Source organism: Rana temporaria, chromosome 5 (genome assembly GCF_905171775.1).
Source record: "Rana temporaria chromosome 5, aRanTem1.1, whole genome shotgun sequence".
NCBI lineage: Eukaryota > Metazoa > Chordata > Amphibia > Anura > Ranidae > Rana > Rana temporaria.
In genome coordinates this window covers 43,986,392-44,009,918 of record NC_053493.1, presented here as the reverse complement: position 1 = coordinate 44,009,918, position 23,527 = coordinate 43,986,392, and the positions used below count along the sequence as shown (strand labels likewise).

Below are 23,527 nucleotides of genomic sequence, written 5' to 3'. Positions count from 1 at the left end.
TGGGCCTGTCACCGTTTGCTGCACTTACTTATTTGGATTTATTTGTCACCGTTTGTTGCACTTATATTTTTGGACTTGCTTTATTAGCGCTGCACTTTTGTTTATATTTATTGGCCAATCTGTATTGATTGACTTGTCAGCTGCTATGTTTATTTCTCAGAGAGCAATTTCTCTTTTTAGACGTGTGAATTTATGAATTGGAAATCTTTATAAATAAAAAAAAGTACAGGGCAATCGTAGAAGAAAACCTGTTCGATTCTGTAAAAGACTGGGACAAAGGTATACCCTTTTTCCAGCAGGATAACGACCCTAAACATACAGCCAGAGCTACAATGGAATGGTTTAGATCAGGGGTCTCCAAACATTCTAAACAAAGGGCCAGTTTATTGTCCTTCAGACTCTTGGAGGGCCGGACTTTGGCCAACGGGAGTGAACATTTTCCTGGCATCAGTGGGAGTAAACATCTGGTATTAGGGGGAGGAATAGTGCCCCACTGCTGGTATCATAGGGAGGAATAGTGCCCCATTAGTGGTGTCAGTGGGAGAAATGGGTGCTCCATTGTCATTGTCAGATGGCAGAATAGTGTCTCGTATCATTGGGAGGGATAATGCTCCAAGGGCCGGATAAAGGCAAGCAAAGGGCCACATCCGGCCCTCGGGCCGCAGTTTGGAGACCACTGGTTTAGATCAAAGCATATTCATGTGTTAGAATGTGGCAAGACTTGAAAATTACTGTTCACAGACGCTCTCCATCCAATCTGACAGAGCTTGAGCTATTTTGCAAAGAATAATGGGCAAAAATATCACTATCTAGATGTGCAAAGCTGGTAGAGACACCCCCAAAAAGACTTGCAGCTGTAATTGTAGTGAAAGGAGGTTCTACAAAGTATTGACTCAGGGGGGGCTGAATACAAATGCACACCACACTTTTCACATATTTATTTGTAAAAAAATTGAAAACCATTATCATTTTCCATCCACTTCACAATTATGTGCCACTTTGTATTGGTCCATCACATAAAATCCCCCAATTTTTTTTTTACGTTTTTTGGTTGTAACATGACAAAATGTCAAACATTTCAAGGGGTATGAATACTTTTTCAAGGCACTGTTTGTATTCCCAATCACATAGGAAACCTAAAAACATTTAAAAAAAAAAATCTTACCTTTTAGATGTTTCTAGGGAGAAGGTGTCATGGCAGACTGCATACATTTGTGAAAAAATTCAGAATGAAGGTCCATGCACACTGGACTTAAAAAAAACAGTTATTTTGGCAGAAAAAACTCTCACTGGCGTTTAAGCATTTTTTTTGCCAGAGAACTGCTCTCAAAATGCAAGCCAGAAGGGATTTTTTCTGCCTCTAAACTCTGAGCTTAAAGCGGGAGTTCACCCAAAAATCAACTTTCTGCAGTTCGATCCAGCATACTGCTGACATCTGCAGTATGCTGGTCTTTTTATTTTTATTTTGGTACTTATCGTTATAGCGGTATCTCTTCTATGGCTCAGAGCGGGGAATTCTTTGGGGAATGGGCGTTCCCGAAGGCAAGCAAGTTGATTGACGGCCTTCGATAGCGCGTCACGGCTAACGAAAAAAGCCGAGGTGACACTTGGCTGTTTACGGCGCCTGCGCCTGCCGTGTAGAGCTGACTGCGCAGGCGCCATAAATTGCCGAGCGTCACTCGTGTATCTTCGGAAGCCGTGACGCGCTATCGAAGGCTGTCAATCAACTTGCCTGTCTTGAAGGGAACGCCTATACCGGGAAGTAATCCCCGCTCGGAGGCATAGAAGAGCTACTGCTATAACGATAAGTACCAAAATAAAATAAAAAAGACCAGCATACTGCAGATGTCAGCAGTGTGGTGGATCTAACTACAGAAAGTTGATTTTTGGGTGAACTCCCGCTTTAAAAGTAGCCTCTAATCGTCCTAATGTGCATGGACACATAGGATAATATTGAGCTGCTTCTACAGGCAAAAACGCTGAACCCCTCTAGAAGCAGCATTTTTTTTAAGACAGTGTGACCCAAATTCTGTCCCAATAGAAAGACTTATGACAGGCTCAGCTTTGTCTCATTAACATACAATTGAAAAGCCTAGCTTCTAAATCTTTAATGCAGGACAGACAGTTTCAAAACCTAGTTTACAACCAATAATGATATCTGCCAGCACAATACAGGCAAGGTTAATTATGGTATACCTCAGCTCCCTAAAAAACAAAGAGATCCAAGTAGGATTTTTCAGTGCTGAAGTTATTAACATTTTAAAAATGTTTTTTTTGTTTTGTTTTTGTTTTTAAGTTATGCTATGTGAATATGTAACAAATATAAAGTAGGTGATATCCCAATTTGGCTGTAAAAGTGTAAATGCACATAAATTGCAGGCACAGCATGCTGGGAGTGGTAGTTCTGCAGCTAATGAGTGACTAGTCAGCTGTCCCTGAATCAGACAGATCAGCACGATTAGAGGCAGTGCTAAAGATATGTGCATTCTTTGGCCTTTTTTTTTCTTTATACCACTTTTTTTATCCCAAGATATTTGTGGTCTCATACAGTAAGAATCACACTTTTACTAAACATATTGTGCTGTACATATATAAATGAAAGGAATTTTCATTGATGCATAGAAGGGAATGGAATGGGTTAAGACAGGGAAACTTGCTGCCTTAGTCAGTGGCCTATAACACCTTTCTATAAACCCGGACTTGATAACAGATGAAGGTGACATCATTGCTGATGATACAAACACCATAAAGAGAACATGTCTATGCATCACTTCACACACACACACGCACAGCACAATCAATACACTGCACACACAATACAGTGTACCCGGTACATACCAAAACCATCTGTCATGGCCGGGCAATAATGAAGAGGAGAATGGGATAAACCAACAAATAAGGAACACATACAAAAATGGAGATAACATAATGAGGAACATTTGGGAAAACTCTTCTTAAGGTGTTGCCTGTATGAGCCAATCGGAACAGCTGTCCATTTTTTAACATGCACTAGGAAATGGCAGCTAGAATTTTACTGGATGTTATGGGTAACTATGTTTTTTATACTGTATGCATTTTCAGAAATGTCCTCAATGAATGGATAATGGGTGAAATAAAAGCTGGAGTCATGGTTGATTTTAAAGTGGTTGTAAACCTTTACATGTACCCAGTGGAGTGACTGGCCTCATATGACACAGAGATGAAACAAATCCTCCTGAGTGAGAAACTTGAGTGAGTGAGAAACTTATATAGCGCAACACATGCGAACTGAATCGCCTCTGGGCGCCTACATAGGTTGTAGCTGTTGATCTGCAGCCACCTTTCCCCTACATCCATTCAAAGTTCAGAATTTACAAAGCTTGTCTGAGCCGTTATAAAAAAGAGGGCGGAGAGCTGAAGTCACACTATGCAGAGCTCAGTAAGGAGAGCTCTAACAGCTAATTGGAGGGAAGAGACAACCCCCCTCAGCACAAAGGAACAGAGCTGAGGCTGCCAATCAGCTGGAGGTCCCTGCCCTGTCACCTTTTTTCTCTTGGTGTCAGAAAAACCTGTCGGAAGTGATTCACCCTGATAGCAGAGGGATAGGGCAGGAGACAGAAATTACACTTAGTGCTCTGAAAACAAGTACACACTATAGAGGGATACGCCTTGTTCATATTTCATGTCTGAGGTTTACAACCACTTTAAGGACTACAATCATTTATTAAAATAAAAACACACATCAAGAGAAATACAGGACCTTCTACAGAAAATGCTAGCTGCCTGGCTGATTCCAGCTTTATTAGCTAGTTAGAGTTACTAATCAGACACATGCATGCAAAAAAGACAAGTGAACTCAGAACTCTATATTCTTGTTCTGAGTCAGTAATGGAAAATACTAAAGTTTCAGGATCAGTATGACATCCTCAGTACAGATATTCTTTATAAAGATTCTATCATAGAGAAAAATAATCTGCTGCCTCTGAATCCTTTTGCTGCTTTAAAAGTTAAAGGTAAAGCGTCACACATTCCTGATGGCTCATTAATATAATGGGTAGCTTCACTGGGCAAGAAGGTTGCTTTGCAGTTCTTCAGTTCCCAGCACCCAGAAGGGTTTCATGCAGTGATGGCCCATCCATAAGGGGTGCAGCAGGGGCGTGCCCCCCTAATCCATGTGCCCGGCCCCTAATTTACATGCCGGACACATGGATTTCAATGTTTTTTTTTTTTTTTTTAGAAGCACATTATTAGAGCCAGAGGCTATAATTGGCTTACAAAAAGGGTGGGCTCGGGGCGCAGGGCACTGCGCCCTGAGCCCACCCAGTTGTGTGACAATAACAAATGAATATTTGCTATTGTCTTCCTGATTCTCCACCTTGCCAATCAGGGTCCTAAGACTCGGCCAAGTGGCTGCCGAGTAGGCGGGAGGAGATGCAGGGGAAGCCGTCGAAGAGGAAGCACTGCCCATGACCTAGATGGGGTAGGTGCGGGGCTAGTGGGCCGGCAGACCGTCTGGGGAGGGGGGTTGCCAGTGGTTTGTTTGCCACCCCCCCCAAAGAATGGAGCACCAGCCGCCACTGGTTTTATGTCATGTCACCTTAGGATCCCCAAGGCTGGTGATTCTTGGGATTCACTTCAAGCGGTGTTTCACCCTAAAAAACAAGTTTCTAGCATGCCATCAAGCATACTAGCGCAAGCTACAGTACGCCTTTCTTTTTTTTTTGCGCCGTACTCACAGTTTAATCCTGTAGTGAAGTTTCAGACTCCCCGCGGGGAATGGGCATTCCTATGCAGAGGGAAGATGATTGACGGCCGGCTATGGCGCGTCACGCTTCCCGAAGATAGCCGAAATAGGACTTGCCTCTTCACGGCGCTATACGGCGCCTGCGCACAGACATCGGAGCTCACTGCGCAGGTGCCGTGAAGAGGCAAGTCCTATTTCGGCTATTTTCGGGAAGCGTGACGCGCCATAGCCGGCCGTCAATCATCTTCCCTCTGCATAGGAACGCCCATTCCCCGCGGGGAGTCTGAAACTTCACTACAGGATTAAACTGTGAGTACGGCGCCAAAAAATAAAATAAAGGCGTACTGTAGATCGCGCTAGTATGCTTGATGGCATGGTAGAAAAAAAAAAAAAATTTTAGGGTGAACCCCCGCTTTAACCAATTAATTACATTATGGAAGGTAAACATGTAAAATTGTCCTTTTAGTTTAGTTTACATTTGCTTAAGTTCTGGTTACCACAGTTTTTCCTGTCCACATATTTTTTAGAACTTCGTCCATATGTAGACACAAACAACATTATGGGACAATGGAAGAGTGAACTGTTAATAGTAATGCTGAATGTAGCATTCTTCAGGTTCATATTTGAACACAAGTTGAAATTACAAAAAAAAAGTTCAACATTGAAATGTGGGATGAATTTGTTTAAAGTTTAAAGTGCAGTCCATCAGTAATTGAAGATTACTCAAGGAAGAAGAAGTATAGAGTGATGCCTCGTACACACGACCGTTTTTCACAACAAGAAAACTGCCATTTTTTATATTGGTCGAGAAAACCTGCCGTGTGTATGCTCCCTAGCAGTTTTCCCTACGAAAAAACTGCCCGCAAAAAAATTGTGACCAGAAACTCTTTTTCTGGTCACGTTTCACATCAGTCTTTTTCTCGTCGCGAAAAACGGTCGTGTGTATGCTTTTCCGAGGGGAAACAAAACGTGCATGCTCAGAATCAAGTATGCAGCCCAAAAGCAGCCCAAAGGGTGGCGCCATTTGAAAGGAACTTCCCCTTTATAGTCCCGTCGTACGTGTTGTACGTCACCGCACTTTGGTCGGACGTTTTTTTGCATGAACGTGTATATGCAAGTCAGGCTGGAGAGGAATCACGTCGTGAAAAACAGGTTTTTGAACGACAGGAAAAACAATGGTGTATACGCGACATAACAATTATTCAATTTCTGTTGCATGCAGCGAAAGCATTGATCCCAAAGCATTGGAAGTTAAAGGAAATACAGAGGATAAAGGATTGGTTGGGGGAGATAGATAAAACCAGATTCATGGAAGAACTAATTAGTTCCCCAAAAGATTGACAGATGAGATTTCATAGTACCTGTATGAGCTGGTTGTAATTTAAACAATCCCCGTAACACACAATGTATATGGGGAGTGAGAGCAATATATATATATATATATATATATATATATATATATATATATATATATATATATATATATATATATATGAAGGATAGGCAATCGCAATAAAAAAAATTTTTGCACGATTTGTTGGAGGGTAGCATGGGGGTAGTGGGATGGGATTCTTTCTCCCCCTCTTTATAAAAAAGGATAAAATGTAGAAGGGAAGGTTCTCTGACTCTCGCCCACTCCGTTGGGTTTCTGGTATAGTTGTTTTGGCTGTATGGTTTTTTCCTACTTTTTTTTTTTATTTCATCTAGGGAAACTAAAAAGGAGTATATGTTATGGATGGTTTCATTCTTGTGTTTTACGTGTTTTTATGAATGTAATGTATAAATGTTTTTGGAAAAGTATGTACAAAAACTAAATAAAAATATATTAAACATTAGTAATTGAAGTTACTAAATTAGTTATGTGTAATACCATATTTTACCAGGTGGTGGTGCTGCAGGAACATCTGTGATTACTGCTGTCTACTGTAAGAGCCCTTTCACACTGAAGCAGTTTTCAGGAGTTTTAGCGATAGAAATAGTGCCTGAAAACTGCCTCCCATGTCGTCCGAATGTAAAAGCCCGATTGCTTTCACACTGGAGGGGTGCACTTGCGGAACATTCGAAAAAGTCCTGCGAGCAGCATCTTTGGGGTGGTTAGAGACCAATGTATACATTGCAATGAATGGGCAGCACCTGAAAAGCACTTCCGAAGCGCAGCAAAACAGGCATTTTTAACCCTTTCTTTGGGGTTAAATGTGCCCTGCTATCGGCCAAAAAAGGCAGCTAAAACAGCGGTAAAGCGCCGCTAAAACGAGCAACGCTAATGCACAGGCGGCCCCTGTGTGAAAGGGGTCTAAGAAAGCCTAAACTAACCAAAACAAGGACTCTTTAAGGCTGCATTCACACTTTTGTGTGGCAGGAACAAGCGTTCCCACTCACAATTTTGGTTCAGCGATTTGCATACCATTTATTGTGTCGCACATATCGCAGGTCGTTCACTTAATTGGCTGCCCTATGCACTTTTGTCACCCGACAAAAAGCCCTTTTTGGGCTATACAAGCATTTATAAAACACTGTATTCATTTTTAAAATTCTGTATTCTCTGTTTTTGTTTGATTGGTGGATCTTTATTTAAATCATTCACACGGTTTCCTTCCACTAATCACATGCCTGACGAAAGGGTCCTGCATGACTCTGAAAGGTTGCACTACTTTTTGTGATGTGATTATGCTTCAATAAAATAGTTTGGACTCTACCTGATGATCTGTGGTGTGCTGGCAAATATCCTCATTATTATTTTTAATACTCTCATCGTGCAACAATTGCAGCAGAATCACTTTGTGTTTGGGGTGCCATTAAAGAATACTTTTCACCTTCGATTTTCTCCTAATATTCCATTTATATATATTCTTTCATTCCTTCTGAGAGCCGAAATTCATCCCATTTTTGCCATATTTCTGGCATTTGACTATTTATGTATCCTTCTTCTCTTATCTGTCTTTCCATATATTGTATTTTGTTCATTTCACATAACCAATCTGCTAGATTTGGGTTTTTATTTTCTTATTTTTTTCTCCAATTACGAGCTATTATTGTTCTAGCTGCCGTATTCATATGGTGAAAAATATCCTTACACTTTTAAGGTCAACTTTTTAGGTTTGACTGGCCTTCAGATCAGCGTTTCTCAAACTTTTTTGCAGTTGCAGCATGCTTAACAGTATGCTCAATCATGAGGCACCCCAGTCTAAAATTTAAAAAGGAAGATTTTACTTATCAATGGAAACTGAGCCTGGGATAATGCTCACAACTGCCTTTATTAAATTATCTTCACACCAGAAGCCCCCCTCCAATCACATCAGAGGAGTTCCATCACATCAAAGTCCCCATTCAAGTCAGAGGCCCCCTATCACTCCAGAATCCCCTCTTTATGTCAGAGTTCTCCTTTAAAATCTGCGCCCCCCCGCCCCCCTTCATGTCAGAGGCCCCCTTTCACATCAAATTACCCCATGACAGAGTCTTCCCATCACACCAGACTCCCCCCATTACATTCTTGTCAAGTCCCCCCATCATGTCAGAGTCCCCTCTATACATGAGAGCCCCCATCACATCAGAAAACCCCCATGACAGAGTTCCTCATCAAACCAGAGTCTTCCCATCATCACCGAGTCCTCCATGACATTGTTCTCTCATTGCATCAAATTCCCCCATCACAGAGCCCCCAAATCACAGGCCCTCCTACAGATACGGATTCAGGGCAAACCAGGTCCTGTGCTAGTGGCACCCCAGGGGAACACAAACGGCACCCCAGGCTTTCTCTGTGTTTAATACATGAAATAATTAAACATAGGGACACAAAAGAGGGGACTTTAAAGGTGCCAAAAAAGTTTACAACTATGTCACATATAGTAAAAAAATATTCATATTTTATTCAGTATCAAGTTTAAAAAACTTTTTTTTATAAAAAATGATCACATTGCTATGCAATTCATAAAAAATGCAGCCACTTCTGCTCTGCTATTACCTTTTGTACCACCACCCCCTCCCTTCAAAATGTAAGCTTTACAAGCAGGGCCCTCCTGTACCTTCTGTATTGAACTGTACTGTAATTGTGTTGTCCCCCCTATACATTGTAAAGCACTGCATAAACTGTTGGTGCTATATAAATCGTGTATAATAATAATAATAATAATTTAATTCCTTTATAAATTTAGGCCAAAATGTATACAGTATACTGGAATTTATGCAGCTATGACCTTTACTGGTAATGGTGTTGATCAGTGACTTATAGTAGGACTATGATAGTGTGGCGGACAATCTGGTACTATCTGGCTAGCTGACTGACACAGACATCAATAGTGACACTAATACAGTCATCAGTGCAAATACTGTACACCAGGCATGTCCAAAGTCAGGCCCGGGGGCCAAATGCGGCCCCCCTGTTGATTTAATATGGCCCCCTGGGGATTTGGATATATATATTGTTTGTGGCCCACAGGGCCACAAGATATATACTGTATTTATTGGCGCTGCCTTGGAGGGGACAGGGAGGGGGCAGGACGAGCGCCGTCGGATTACATGAAGAGAATCTACTGTTTACTCAGCAGCGTCTCTATTGGAAGTCCCGTCTCCTGGGATGCCATTGGACGACTGTTCTGTCTATCATAGGAGGCAGGACTTAGTATTAAAGAGGCCACAGGGTAAACAAAACATTCTCCTGTTTGTAATCTGTTGGCACTTGTCCCGCCACCTCTCTCTGCCCTCCGAGGCTGCAGATGGGCATCGTTTAGGCTGCACTGATGGCAATGGTAAGGCTGCATTTATGGCACATGTGAGGCTGCATTTATGGCACATGTGAGGCTGCATTTGTTGCAATGGTGAGGCTGCATTTATGGCAATTGTAAGGCTGCATTCATGGCAATGGTGAGGCTGCATTCATGGCAATGGTAAGCCTGTGCGTGTTATACGCCGATAAATACGGTATATCCAAATAACATGCCCAAGCTCATCCTTAGTCCTAAGCAGCGCTCTGGGATTCGTGGGGGCCACAAATAAAATATATACAGTATATCCAAATAACACGCCCAAGCTCATCTCTTCACCACACACAGCCACAAAGGCAAGATAATTATTGTTGGGCCGTGTATTAGTGCTCAGACAAACACACTTAGGCAGAATTTTAATGGTTCAAAGAATGTCAGGCAAAATAATCGGCCCTCACGCATGTTCACTTCATCAAATCTGGCCCTCTTTGAAAAAAGTTTGGACACCCCTGCTGTGCACTGTCACTGTACTAATAACACTGGCTGGGAAGGGGTTACATTTAGGGGCAATCAATAGGTCAACTGTGTGCCTAACATGTGTAATGTGTGTAATATGTGCTGCTCCTACTTTACTATCTGTCTGTTTTTTTTCTCCCCGATTTTCAGGGAGAAGTAACCGACAGATCGCTGTTCCCTGTACGCAGAGTTTTGTGTTTTTGTAAACACAGAACTCTCTGTGTGATTAGCCACAACTGATTAGCTGACTTCAGCCAAAATCTTTGGCTGAAATCAGCTGTCAAACTTGTGCTGTGTCCAATGGTTGGCAGGGGGTGTGCGCATCAAACCCAGAAGAAAGGCCGCAACGTATAGGTGCTGAAGCTGCCACCCCCACACAGAACAACTACTTTGGGTGGGTGGCAAGTGGTTAAAGTCAGCCTGTGCTTTGCCCATGCTGGACAAGGCAGCAGGTTGACCTCATAGTAGGGATTACGTGATATGGAAATTCAAGTATTTATATAGTTAACTAGTTCTCACTGACCTCGATATCTGCAGACACTGTGGAGTAATTCATCCTAAAAGTTATTTTAAGTTATTCTCTCAGCATCTTAGCTCACATGGCACCCCTCTTCCAACAACAACTCGGCAGTTCAGATTACCGTGCTTACTCTTCCCAGCAGTGACACAGCATCTTAGCTCACCCTGCTTACCCCTCACAACAATGACTTAGTGGCCTTCTAGTATGTTAGTAAGTAATAGCTAAGAGAAAGAACTGGGAGGAGGGAGCAGGGTGAGCAGAGCTGAGGGGGAAGCGGGGTGGGCTGAGCTGCTGAGAGAATGAGCTGTGAACTTTGAAGATGTACCTACCTTTCTTGTATTCCTATACTATGTCACTATAAGACTGGGTTCACACATGTCCGGCTATGGTTTGCAGTCCAGAGTCTGTTGCGTTTCTGGTTACTGGTTCAGGTGCGATTCAGGTGCACAAATTTTTACCTGAATCCACACCTGAACTGAACCCAACAACGCACAGGACCCTTTTTTATCCGCTCCGGACCTGTGTGAACTGGCTCCATGGAAAGCCGTTCACATTCACATGTTATGCGAATTGGATGCGGTAAAAACGCATCCAATTTGCATATATGTGAACCCAGCCTAACACTGGAGAATCCTATGTAAATTGAAACTTACACAGCTCTACACACACTACCCCAGCCACATGTGGCATCCGTCAGGCCTGATGACTGGCCATTCAGGTACATAGCACAGCACTGTAGGAAGACCACACCATCCAAGCCAACTATATCAGAAGTTCTGGAGAAAGAGTGCAACAAAATGTGAGGGATACACTCTAAACATGGATGAACCTTCTAGGAAATGTAACTGCAACAAAATGTATAAAATAAGAGAAGGAAAAGAAAATGCAACCCACCTAAACTTGATCGTGTATTGGATCTCTCTATAATTGCATGTTTACTAGGATTATTTAATACTGAGCGTTTGGCAAGCGAGATGTCAGCAGTGACCCGTGTAATGGATATTCTGGAGAGAACAAAAATACAAGAAAGTGATTAAATTCAACCTTGATACTGAAGCTCATAATACAACAATATCACAATATGCACTAATTAAAGGGAACAGTTCACCCATACAGGACGCTGTATGAAATAAACCTCAATGATGACTCAACAGGTATTTGTGAGACTTTGTAGGGGGACCAAGGCCAGCCATTGATGGATCAATCGGTTTATGGGCAGGCTGGTTGTACTCCAGTTGATCCACGAGCAGTGATCATTCTGACGGCAGGGAAACCTCCAACTGTCAGAATGCAAAACCACAAAAGGAGGAATTCCCCCATCAGTGCTGACTGTGATGATGTGGGAATCGAGCAAAATCAATATAAACCCTATTTTGGGGTAAAGCCAAATATCATTTATATTCCTCCATTTAGCACCAACCCTGAACCTCAAATAAAAAAAATGGGCCAGATTCTCGTAGATCGGCGTAACTTTGTGCGGGCGTAACGTATCCTATTTACGTTACGCCTCCACAACTTTTACAGGCAAGTGCCGTATTCTCAAAAGAAAGTTGCGGCGGCGTAGCGTAAATAGGCCGGCGTAAGCCCGCCTAATTCAAATTGTGATGAGGTGGGTGTGTGTTATGTAAAATAACCATGACCCGACGTGATTGACGTTTTTCACGGACGGCGCATGTCCGTGGACATGTCCCAGTGTGCATTGCTCCAAATACGCCGCAAGGACGTATTGGTTTTGACGTGAACGTAAATTACGTCCAGCCCCATTCACGGACGAGTTACGCAAACAACGTAAAATATTCAAAATTCGACGCGGGAACGACGTCCATACTTAACATTGGTACGCCGCATGTACGCCACCATATAGCAGGGGTAACTTTACGCTGGGGAAAAGCCTAACGTAAACGGCGTATCTGTACTGCATCTGCCGGGTGGTACATTCGTGAATTTGCATATCTAGCTGATTTACATATTTCGACACGTAAATCAGCGTACACGCCCCTATCGGCCAGCGTAAATATGCAGTTACGATCCAACGGCGTAAGAGACTTACGCCGGTCAGATCTAATAGAAATCTATGCGTAACTGATTCTAAGAATCAGGCGCATAGATACGACCGGCCAGACTCAGAGATACAACGGCGTATCTGGAGATACGCCGTCGTATCTCCTTTGTGAATCTGGGCCTATGTGTCTCTCCACATACATCTCCATCAACGGGGGTGGCGGGAAAGACCTACAATCAAGGCATGTTAAATGTGTCATATTACAGGACATAACACCATCTAATAAAAGATAATTCTTCATTATAAATTAAAAATCCAGTTAAAAAAAATATATATATACATTGATACACTTTGCTGGGGTTGTATTTGGAAAGACACAATGGGGGTTATTTACGAAAGGCAAAACCACTTTGCACTACAAGTGCAAAGTGCACTTGAAATGGCACTGAAAGTGCACTTGGAAGTGCAGTTTCTGTAGATCTGAGGGCTAGATCTGAAATGAAGGGAATCTCTGCTGATTTTATCATCCGATCATGTGCAAGCTAAAATGCTGTTTTTTATTTTTCTTGCTTGTCCCCCTCTGATTTACAGCAACTTCACTTCCAAGTGCACTTTGCACTTGTAGTTTGCACTTGTAGTGCAAAGTGGATTTGTATTCCGTGAATAACCCCCATTTTGTTTATTCAAGCAATTTTCTTTCCTTCAACCAGTGGTGTTGCAGTACTTTTTGCTTAGTTAGAGGTCAATGATCAAAAAAGGTTTCTGCAAGAGTTCCACTTTAAGCCTTTTGGAATGTGCTGTGGGGTCCGTTTTTACAATCATGTCTATGAAGTCTGAATGAGATTTCTAAAACTGGAAACGGACAGCAGAAAAAGTTAGGCCGCTTCATCATTTAGGCGGGAAAAAAAAGGAATACATTGGTACAAAGCTGGCTGGTTCTTACCTCCCTTCAAATCTGTGTTTTAAGAAGTCAAATAATGCTTTCTGCATCATATCTGTCACCTGCAAGGAAACAAAAGCGAAGACATGAGACACAGGGCTAGTGCTCACAGAGAACTAATTGAGCAGATCTGTTTATTTCATCTATATACAGATATATATATATATATATACACACACACACACACACTCATATATAATTTATATATATATATATAATTTCTTCAGTGTTGTGAAAAGATATAATAAAACATTTACAAAAATGTGAGGGGTGTGATACACACACACACACACACACACACACAGATATATATATATATATATATATATATATATATACTGGAATGCTGCACCAACTGTAACATTTCCTACAGGTTTAAAAAATGTACAGTTAGTTACTGTGGCCCGGATTCACAAAGCACTTACGCCGACGTATCTCGAGATACGCCGCGTAAGTGTAACTATGCGCCGTCGTATCTGTGCGCCGTGCCCACAATCTGAGATACACCTAAAAATAGGCTTCCTACGACCGACGTAACTTTCCTACGCCGTCGTATCGTGGGCGCATATTTACGCTGGGCGCATTTGCCGCTCCAATTGATTTTCTATGCACATATGCAAATGAGGGAGATACGCCGATTCACGAACGTACTTGCGCCTGGCACATAATATACACGGTTTGCGTAAGTCGTACGTCCGGCGTAAAGTTATTCCCCATATATGAGGCGCAACTCAAGCTAAGGTATGGACCAGGGAATACAGCCGTCGTATTTTACGTTGTTTACGTAGTACGTGAATAGGGCTGGGCGTAGGTTACGTTCATGTATATGTCCACGGGATGGCGCATGCGCCGTTCGTTTTACATACTTCTATGACGCTTGGGCCATCATTTGCATGGGGTCACGCCTCATTACCATGGCTCACGCCCACTTCCACCTACGCCGGCTAACGCCGAGGAAACCCAGCGTATCTTTAAGAGCGAGTGGGAGCAAGTGCTTTGTGAATACAGTGCTTGCCTCTCTGCGCTGCGTCGGCGTAGTGTATATTAGATACGCTACGCCGGCATAAATATGCGCTGATGTATGTGAATCCGGGCCAGTGTGTTTAAAGTGTTACTAAACCCACAACAGTAAAATCAGCCGATATATGCAGCAAATCATGCTTGTTATACTCACTGTGGAAGCTTGGGGCCTAATCCTCAAAAAAATGGCGCAACGTAACTTTTTCCATTTAAGTTACACCGCCGCAAAATCTCTAACTAAGTGCCCGATCCACAAAGCACTTACCTAGAAATTTTGAGCGGTGTAACTTAAATTGGGCCGGCGCAAGGCGTTCCTCTTCTCCAGGGGGCGATTACCATTTAAATGAGGCGCACTCCCGCGCCGGCCGTACTGCACATGCTCGTGACGTCATTTTCCCGACGTGCATAGCGTCGAAATTACGTTACGTCGGGCTTTGTGGATTGCGACGGGACAATAAAGTTGCGTCGGGTAAAAAAAAAGATACGGCGCCAAAAAAAAAAATTCAAATTTAAAAAAAATCGCGTCGCGAGCAAGAAAGGTCTGTTTTTACATGGTGTAAACAGTTTACACTTTGTAAAAGCAGCCCTAATTTTGCGTTCGCAAAATTAAACTCACGGAGAAAAAACTAAGCTGAAAAGCTTCGTGGATCTCCGTAAGTCCTAATTTGCATACCCGAGGCGGCATTTCGACGAGAAATGCCCCCAGCGGCGGATGCGGTACTGCATCCTAAGATCCGGCAGTGTAAGTCCCTTACACATGCCGGATCTTCTGCCTAACTATGGAAAACTGATTCTGTGGATCAGTTCCATAGTTAGGACCAGGGATACGACGGAGTAACAGCAGTTACTCCGTTGTATCTTTTTTGAGGATTTGGCCCTAAGAGGTTAATCCTCTGCATTGAGGAAAAAGGCTGTTTGATCCTGTCTTCTTTAAAGCCCCGTACACACGATCGGATATCTGATGGAATCTAATCAGATGGTCTTTTTTTATCAGATATCCGATGAAGATGACTTTCATCAGTCTTGCCTACACACCATCAGTCAAAAATCCGACTGTGCCAAAACGCGGTGACGTAAAACACTACGGCGAGCCGGAAAAAAATAAGTTCAATGCTTCCGAGCATGCGTCGACTGAGCATGTGTGGATTTTTATCCGATGGAGATCCACACAGACGATCGGATTTTTCTATCGTTTAAAAAAAAAACCTGTTCTATTTTTTAACACCGATGGAAAAAAGACAGATGGGGCCCACACACGATCGGTTTGTTCCGATGAAAACAGTTCATCGGTCTGTTTTCATCGGACAAAGCGATCGTGTGTACACAGTTTAATCCTTCCCTTCTTTCACTGTCCCCAAACATCTCCTGATAAAACAGAGGCTAGGGAACAAGCTGCACATGCTCAGTTTGGTGTGTATTGCTAGAAAGTTTTTTATTCTTGGGAGGGTGCATGTGATCAGCACATGGCCAATCAGCACTGTCCAGACAGAGGGCCAAGGGTACTGCAGCCTCATAGGACAGTCCGAGCAGAATGAAAACTCCTCCTACAAGTTTTAACCAGACACTGATAGAAGTTACAAGACTGCTCTAACTGCTGAGAAAAGGTATTTAGCAGGTTATATTTACTAAACTAATTGCATTTCCATGTTCTGTATCCTGGGTTTAGTAACACTTTACTTTTAGTAATACATCAACTTGAATAAACTGAAGGTTCTTTATGTTGAATGGTGTGCGCCTTACCTCATATCCTTTTAATGAAGGCCCCACTAGAACTACAGGTCTCATAGAAGGCACTACATCGTAAGGAGGAATGTGCTCTGTCTGTGCAAAAAGGGAACACGGTCAAACAGATCATATGGATTTTATTGTATCCTTATGGACTAAGGCTATAGGAAATTCCCAGAAGCATAACAGTATCTGGTTAGCATCCTGAAATAGGCGAGGCAAAGAAGTTTATGCTCCACCACAACAATAGCACATATCTACCACGTTTCTGCATAATGCCTTATAGTGAATTCTGAATTAAAATGTAGACTCATTTAATCACATGGTTCACAATGCAGTGATATAAGAAACGCAAGCATTTTGGCATGCACCAAACCTCATGGTGCCACAGACACCATAAGGTTTGCTGCAGTGAAATTTTGGAAAATAGTCAGGGACTTATCTGCATTTCTTGCATGTAGGGCAGCCTTCTCTATACACCACACATGAAAAATGGCAGAAACGTGTGTGATTGGTCACACCTGTAAATGTGGGCCAAGCCTAAAGTGATGGAGGAACCAGGGGCCCAGAGGTTATTGCAGCTTAGACGTAACACCCATCCCCTGCATGGTGGAACTGCTTGGGTAAGTATTTTAACCACTTAAAGCGGAAGTTCACCCGAAAAACAATTTTTAACATTAGATTGAGGCTCATTTTGTCAAGGGGAATCGGGTGTTTTTTTTTAAATCAAAGCAGTACTTACCATTTTAGAAATAGATCTTCTCCGCCGCTTCCGGGTATGGGCTGCGGGACTGGGCGTTCCTATTTGATTGACAGGCTTCCGACAGGCTTCCGACGGTCGCATACATCGCGTCACGAGTAGCCGAAAGAAGCCGAACGTCGGTGCGGCTCTATACGGCGCCTGCGCACCGACGTTCGGCTACTTTCGGAAAATCGTGACGCGATGTATGCGACCGTCGGAAGCCTGTCAATCAAATAGGAACGCCCAGTCCCGCAGCCCATACCCGGAAGCGGCGGAGAAGATCTATCTCTAAAACGGTAAGTACTGTTTCGATTTTAAAAAAAAGCATCTGATTCCCCTTGACAAAATGAGCATTAATCTAATGTTAAAAATTAAGTTTTTGGGTGAACCTCAACTTTAAGACCCGGACCTTTAGGCAGCTAAAGGACCCGGCCAGGTTTTGCGATTCGGCACTGCGTCGCTTTAACAGACAATTGCGCGGTCGTGTGACGTGGCTCCCAAACAAAATTGGCGTCCTTTTTTCCCCACAAATAGTGCTTTCTTTTGGTGGTATTTGATCACCTCTGCAGTTTTTATTTTTTGCGCTATAAACAAAAATAGAGCGACAATTTTGAAAAAAAAACAATATTTTTTACTTTTTGAAATAATAAATATCCCCCAAAAATATATAAAAAAAATGTTTTTTTCCTCAGTTTAGGCCGATACGTATTCTTCTACCTATTTTTGTAAAAAAAAAAATCACAATAAGCGTTTATCGGTTGGTTTGCGGAAAATTTATAGCGTTTACAAAATAGTGGATAGTTTTATTGCATTTTTATAAAAAAATTTACTACTAATGGCGGCGATCAGCGATTTTTTTTCGTGATTGCGACATTATGGCGGACACTTCGGACAATTTTGACACATTTTTGGGACCATTGTCATTTTCACAGTCAAAAATGCATTTAAAATGCATTGTTTACTGTGAAAATGACAATTGCAGTTTGGGAGTTAACCACAAGGGGGCGCTGAAGGGGTTATGTATGAGCTAATATGTTTTTCTAACTGTAGGGGGGTGTGACTGTAGGTGTGACATCATCGATTGTGTATCCCTATAAAAGGGATCACACGATCGATGTCACGCCACAGTGAAGAACGGGGAAGCTGTGTTTACACACAGCTCTCCCCGTTCTTCAGCTCCGGGGACCGATCGCGGGACTCCAGCGGCGATCGGGTCCGCAGGTCCCGCGGTCACGGAGCTTCGGACCAGGTCACGGGCGCGCGCCCGCGACCCACGGCTGGGCACTAGCAGAGGACGTACCTGTACGTGCATGTGCCCAGCCTTGCCATTCTGCCGACGTAAATGTGCAGGAGACGGTCCTTAAGCGGTTAAAGGAAACCTGTCACCATGTAAATGCTGACATCATGCCAAAACCTCTATTATTTTGGTTAAATACTTAAAGTGTACGTAATGACTCTGTTTCTTTTGGATAAAATGTTAAATTGTTAAAACCCCTGTCAGGCTTCCTTAACTGTAGTCTGGGCCCCAGCTGGTAAGATTCACCATCTTTTTTTGTCCTAGTTCCTGATACAAAAAATGATGAGAATTCAAAATTGTTCCAGTTCTGACAGGAGGTAAGGGAAAATCTTCCAATGGGGTACCTGTACCAGTGGTAACTACTCAAAAAAGGAATTTCCCCTGCTTTAGAAAGATTTCCTCCTACTTCCTGTAGTGTCTCTGGGTCAGGAAGTAAAGAAGAATCCCCTCGACAGATGACAGACTGACAGGTTGTCTTAATTATCTACTACTCTATCCAAAACAAAAATATATACAGTGCATTCATAAAGTATTCAGACCCCCTTCTCTTTTTTCAATTTTGTTATGTTGCAGTCTGATACTACAGTCGTTTTCATAATTTTTTTTCATTAATCTACACACAGTTCCCCATAATGACAAAAAGAAAACAGAATTTTAGAACTGTCTGTGAATTCATAAAACAGAAAAAACTGAAATATCACATTGGTATAAGTATTCAGATCCCTAGCAACAGCACTTGAAATTTAGCTCAGGTGCCTCCCTTTTCTCTTGATTGTTGCCGAGATGTTTCTACACCTAAGGCCCCGTAAAACACGACCAAACATGTATGCTGAAACTGGTCCGCGGGCCAGTTTCAGCATACATGTTCGGTCGTGTGTAGGCGCGAGCGGGCCGAATTCCAGCAAACATTTGCCCGCCGGGCCTTTTCCCAGCGGGCAAATATTCCTGGACGTGTTTTAAAACCGTCTGCTGGAATCCTGCCCGCTCGGACATGTACGGTCGTCAGTACAGACCTACCGTACATGTCCGAGCGCCCGCCGTCCCTCGCATGCGTCGAATGACTTCGACGCATGCGTGGAAGCCTTTAAATGGCAGGCCCGCCCACGTCTCCGCGTCATCGCCGCGTCATCGTCGCGGCGACGACACAGACACGCCCCGTGTATTGTTTACGCGCGGTCTTCTGTACGATGGTTAGTACAACCATCGTACAGAAGCCCTCTGGCAGGCATGTACGGTGAAAACGGTCCGACGGACCGGTTTCATGGTACATGTTTGCTCGTGTGTACCGGGCCTTAATTGGAGTCCACATTGGTAAATTAAATTAATAGGATGTGATTTGGAAAGGCACACACCTCTTCATAAAAGGCCTCACCACTGACAAAGCATAATGTATCAGAGCAAAAGCCATGAGGTCAAAGGAAATGCCTGCAGAGCTCAGAGACAGGATTATTGGAAGTCACAGATCTGGGCAATGCTGTGTTTTGACCTAGGCCTACAAGGCCCAGGCCGGCACTTTGCAGGAGGGTAACAAAAAATCCCCCCCCCCCCCCCCACAAAAACAGCACCTGCGCCCTCCTCCGGACTCCCACACACAGGGCCACCATCAGGGGAGTACAGCTGGGAAGTGCAGTGGCGTTGAGGGTGCGGAGGGGGCCAGGAAGCAGTTTAGGTATGAGCCGTCAAGCTGCCCCCCGTAAAGAGGTGATTCTCTCTCTCTGATTGGCCCTTTGCTGTGGCCAATCATGGGGAGGGAAACAGCGGGCAGGACGCTGGGTGGCGGCACAGCGAATCCAATTAGAGCCCCGCTCTCTCTGTCTTCTCCCTTCAGCTGACAGAAAGGGTAGTGGGGGACGAGCGGTGGTGATACAGAGACAGCAGCTCTTCTCTCCCTCTCACAGCGCTGCTGCCGAGTTCTCTGGCAAATGGAGCAGTGACGCTGTGACAGGGAGAGGAGAGCTACGGGATGTCTATGCATCTCCCCCCCTCCCCTTTCTGTCAGCCTAAGGGAGAAGAGAGAGCGGCTCTAATTTGGTTTGCAGCGCCCCGCCCAGCTTCCTGCTCTCTGTCCTCATCCTGCGTAGTCCCTCTGTCCTCTTCCCACGGCGTCCCTCTGTCCTCTTCCCACGGCGTCCCTCTGTCCTCTTCCCACGGCGTCCCTCTGTCCTCTTCCCACGGCGTCCCTCTGTCCTCTTCCCACGGCGTCCTTCTGTCCTCTTTCCACGGCGTCCCTCTGTCCTCTTCCCACGGCGTCCCTCTGTCCTCTTCCCACGGCGTCCCTCTGTCCTCTTCCCACGGCGTCCCTCTGTCCTCCTCCCACGGTGTCCCTCTGTCCTCCTCCCACGGCGTCCCTCTGTCCTCCTCCCACAGCGTCCCTCTGTCCTCTTTCCACAGCGTCCCTCTGTCCTCTTCCCACAGCGTCCCTCTGTCCTCTTCCCACAGCGTCCCTCTGTCCTCTTCCCACGGCGTCCCTCTGTCCTTCTTCCATGAAGATGAAAGGGTGGATCTTAAAAAGGAAGGGGTGTGGCCTTGACAGGAAGGAGTGGGTCATATTTAAATTAGGGGGTGTGCGTGTTTAGTCAGGCCTAGGGCAGCACAAAACCTAAATACGCCACTGGATCTGGGCAAGGCTACCAAAAAAAGTTCTGCTGCATTAAAGGTTCCCAAGAGCAGAGTGTCCTCCATAATTCTCAAATGGAAAAAGTTTGGCACAACCAGGACTCTTCCAAGAGCCAGTCAAACTAAGATATTGGGGGAAAGTGGCCTTAGTAAGAAAGGTGACCAAAAACCTGATAGCCACTCTGACTGAGCTCCAGAGATTCTGTGTGGACATGGGACAAAGCTCCAAAAGGAAAATCATCACTGCAGCCCTCCAACGATCTGGGCTTTATGGCAGAGTGGCTAGACATATATACAAAAGCCTGTGATATTGATAAAACTTAACTGTGGCAAAATTAGACTAGAACTAGACAAGGGTGTGCTTCCCTACAAACCAAAAAGCCACTTAACTTAAACGTGACCTTTATTGTAAATCATAAAAAATCGTAAATCATAAAAAGTATGTAAATTACCATAACAGGTATACCTATAGTATGAGGTCAATGCCATTATATATAAAAATCTATGTTCTATTTCTGGTATATGTGGTAATATTAAAGCGGGGGTTCACCCAAAAAAATAATTTTTAACATTACATTCAGCCGAGTTGTCAGAATGACATTAGGCTGTTTTTTTTTATTTCATTGCCGCACATACCGTATTTTCACCGCCGCTTCCGGGTATGTAATCTGCGGGACTGGGCGTTCCTAATTGATTGACATCCTTCCGACCGGCGCATACAGCGCGTCACGAGTTGCCGAAAGAAGCCGAACGTCGGTTCGCAGGCGCCGTATAGAGCCGACTCGCAGTCCGGCTTCTTTCGGCAACTCGTGACTCGCTGTATGCACCGGTCGGAAGGATGTCAATCAATTAGGAACGCCCAGTCCCGCAGATTACATACCCGAAAGCGGCGGTGAAAATACGGCATGTACGGCAATGAAATAAAAAAAAAAACAGCCTAATGTCATTCTGACAACTCGGCTGAATGTAATGTTAAAATGTTTTTTTTTGGGTGAACCCCCGCTTTAACATCTACCAAGTTTAAATGGTGAAAACTTCTCTTGAATATATACAACAAGTATAGACAATATGAGGGTTATAATTTCCTCCTATATTCAATATAAAGGCTCCAGACTGTATTAGAGGATATGTAAATTAAAGGTCTACTCACCAACACCACCTGGTATCAAGAGATGGGGGTATATCTGTCTCTCCTCCCAACTATTAGCCACATATAAAAATAAGATGCTCTCTTTTTTTCCGTCAGTTTTCCTGTCGGAAAAACTGCGATGGAGCATACACACGGCCGGGATTCTTGATGAAAAGCTCTGATAGCAGTTTTCCCTTCGGAAAAAACGGTCGTGTGTACGAGGCATCACTGTAATTTTTCATTTATATTATAAACGTTCATCCTCGGTCTTAGCCGGCGCCATAGTGACTGTGGTCTTCCGCGTCTGGTTTCTAATTGACTTCCGCCCACAGTAGCCTTTCCTCTCCATAATCACAATAATAGCTTGAAAAGCAAGTATAGCGGGATGTCGGGGCTGACGTCGACACTAGGAATCTACGCAGCCCAGGCATAGACCCTGCATTTTTCCGGCAGGGTCTCTGCTTGCCTGAAAAAAATGGGTCATACGGCGCATGGGCGCGTGACGTCACTAGCAAGAAATATACAGAATACACGCAAGGCAAGCAGGTAAGGGGACATTTATATAGTGCAACTAGTTTAGAAACCTGCAATTGTCAGTTTAACTAAAAGTCATCGGAATGGGTATACAACCACTTTAAGTACATGTGCTATTTCAGTTTTTCCTTTTTAATAAATTCACAGACATCTCTAAAATTCTGTTTTCACTTTGTCATTATGAGGTACTGGATGTAGATTAATAAGAAAAAAAGTGAATTTAAACAACTGTAATATCAGGCTGCAACATAACAACGTTTAAAAAAGTGAAGGGGGCATGAATACTTTACGAATGCACTGTATATATAGCAATCATATAGCAAAAGTAAAATATTATATTTACATTATATAAAAAAATATAATGTTAATATAATGTACAATTTCTTGTACTACTACAGGAAAATGTCTAGTTTGCCAGATCACACTACCAATGCATAAAGCTTTATTAAATAGTCTTCAATCATATCATCTTAATTAAATAAACAATTTATTACAGATAATCTTACAAAGGAAGAGAAACAGAGATACATTTGTGTGTAATAGATAATATACTTATACTGACGACAAAGAGAAGTTAGACAGACAAACAGAAACCATTGGCAGATAATGTACTTAAAGCACAGGAAGCAATGAAAGGCAATATAAAATCATTTGTTAGATAGGTCTGTTCTGTGTACAGAAGCCACTGGCATCATAAGTTATTAATGCTACATGAAGCTGAGAAGAATACAATCATCCATATAAGTAAACCCCTGACAACCAATTTGGGAAGCTGAAGGCAGCTCATGCAGGAGACTATTTGTGATTGGTTGCTATGGTTTACTGCAATTTGTAGAATCTTGTCGCTCATTGCTCTGTTACTAAATAAGATTTGCTCAAAGTGTTATCATTACTTGTAAGTCACTGCAACCAATCTAACACTTACCTAGGACCTAAACTAGTCTCTAATATGAAACTAAACCATGTAGCCAAACACTCTTGTGCCAGAATGTTGGCACTGTATGATCTTGGCACCTGGCTTCCATTGCTGGGGGTGTAGTGAGTGGTACCCTACTCTGAGGCT

General features: G+C 43.3%; 1 protein-coding gene across 7 annotated transcripts in view; it reads right to left on the bottom strand.

The window, feature by feature from the left end:
* Positions 1-23,527, bottom strand: part of CACNB2 (calcium voltage-gated channel auxiliary subunit beta 2) — a 391,254-nt gene that overhangs the window by 13,345 nt on the left and 354,382 nt on the right. For all 7 annotated transcript variants that reach the window (XM_040352479.1, XM_040352483.1, XM_040352484.1 and 4 more), the window contains 3 exons: positions 16,162-16,242; positions 13,405-13,463; positions 11,354-11,463 (listed from right to left, as the gene is read on the bottom strand). In XM_040352479.1, coding sequence (XP_040208413.1) covers positions 11,354-11,463; positions 13,405-13,463; positions 16,162-16,242 — 250 coding nt within the window. The remainder of the gene's footprint in view (positions 1-11,353; positions 11,464-13,404; positions 13,464-16,161; positions 16,243-23,527) is intronic.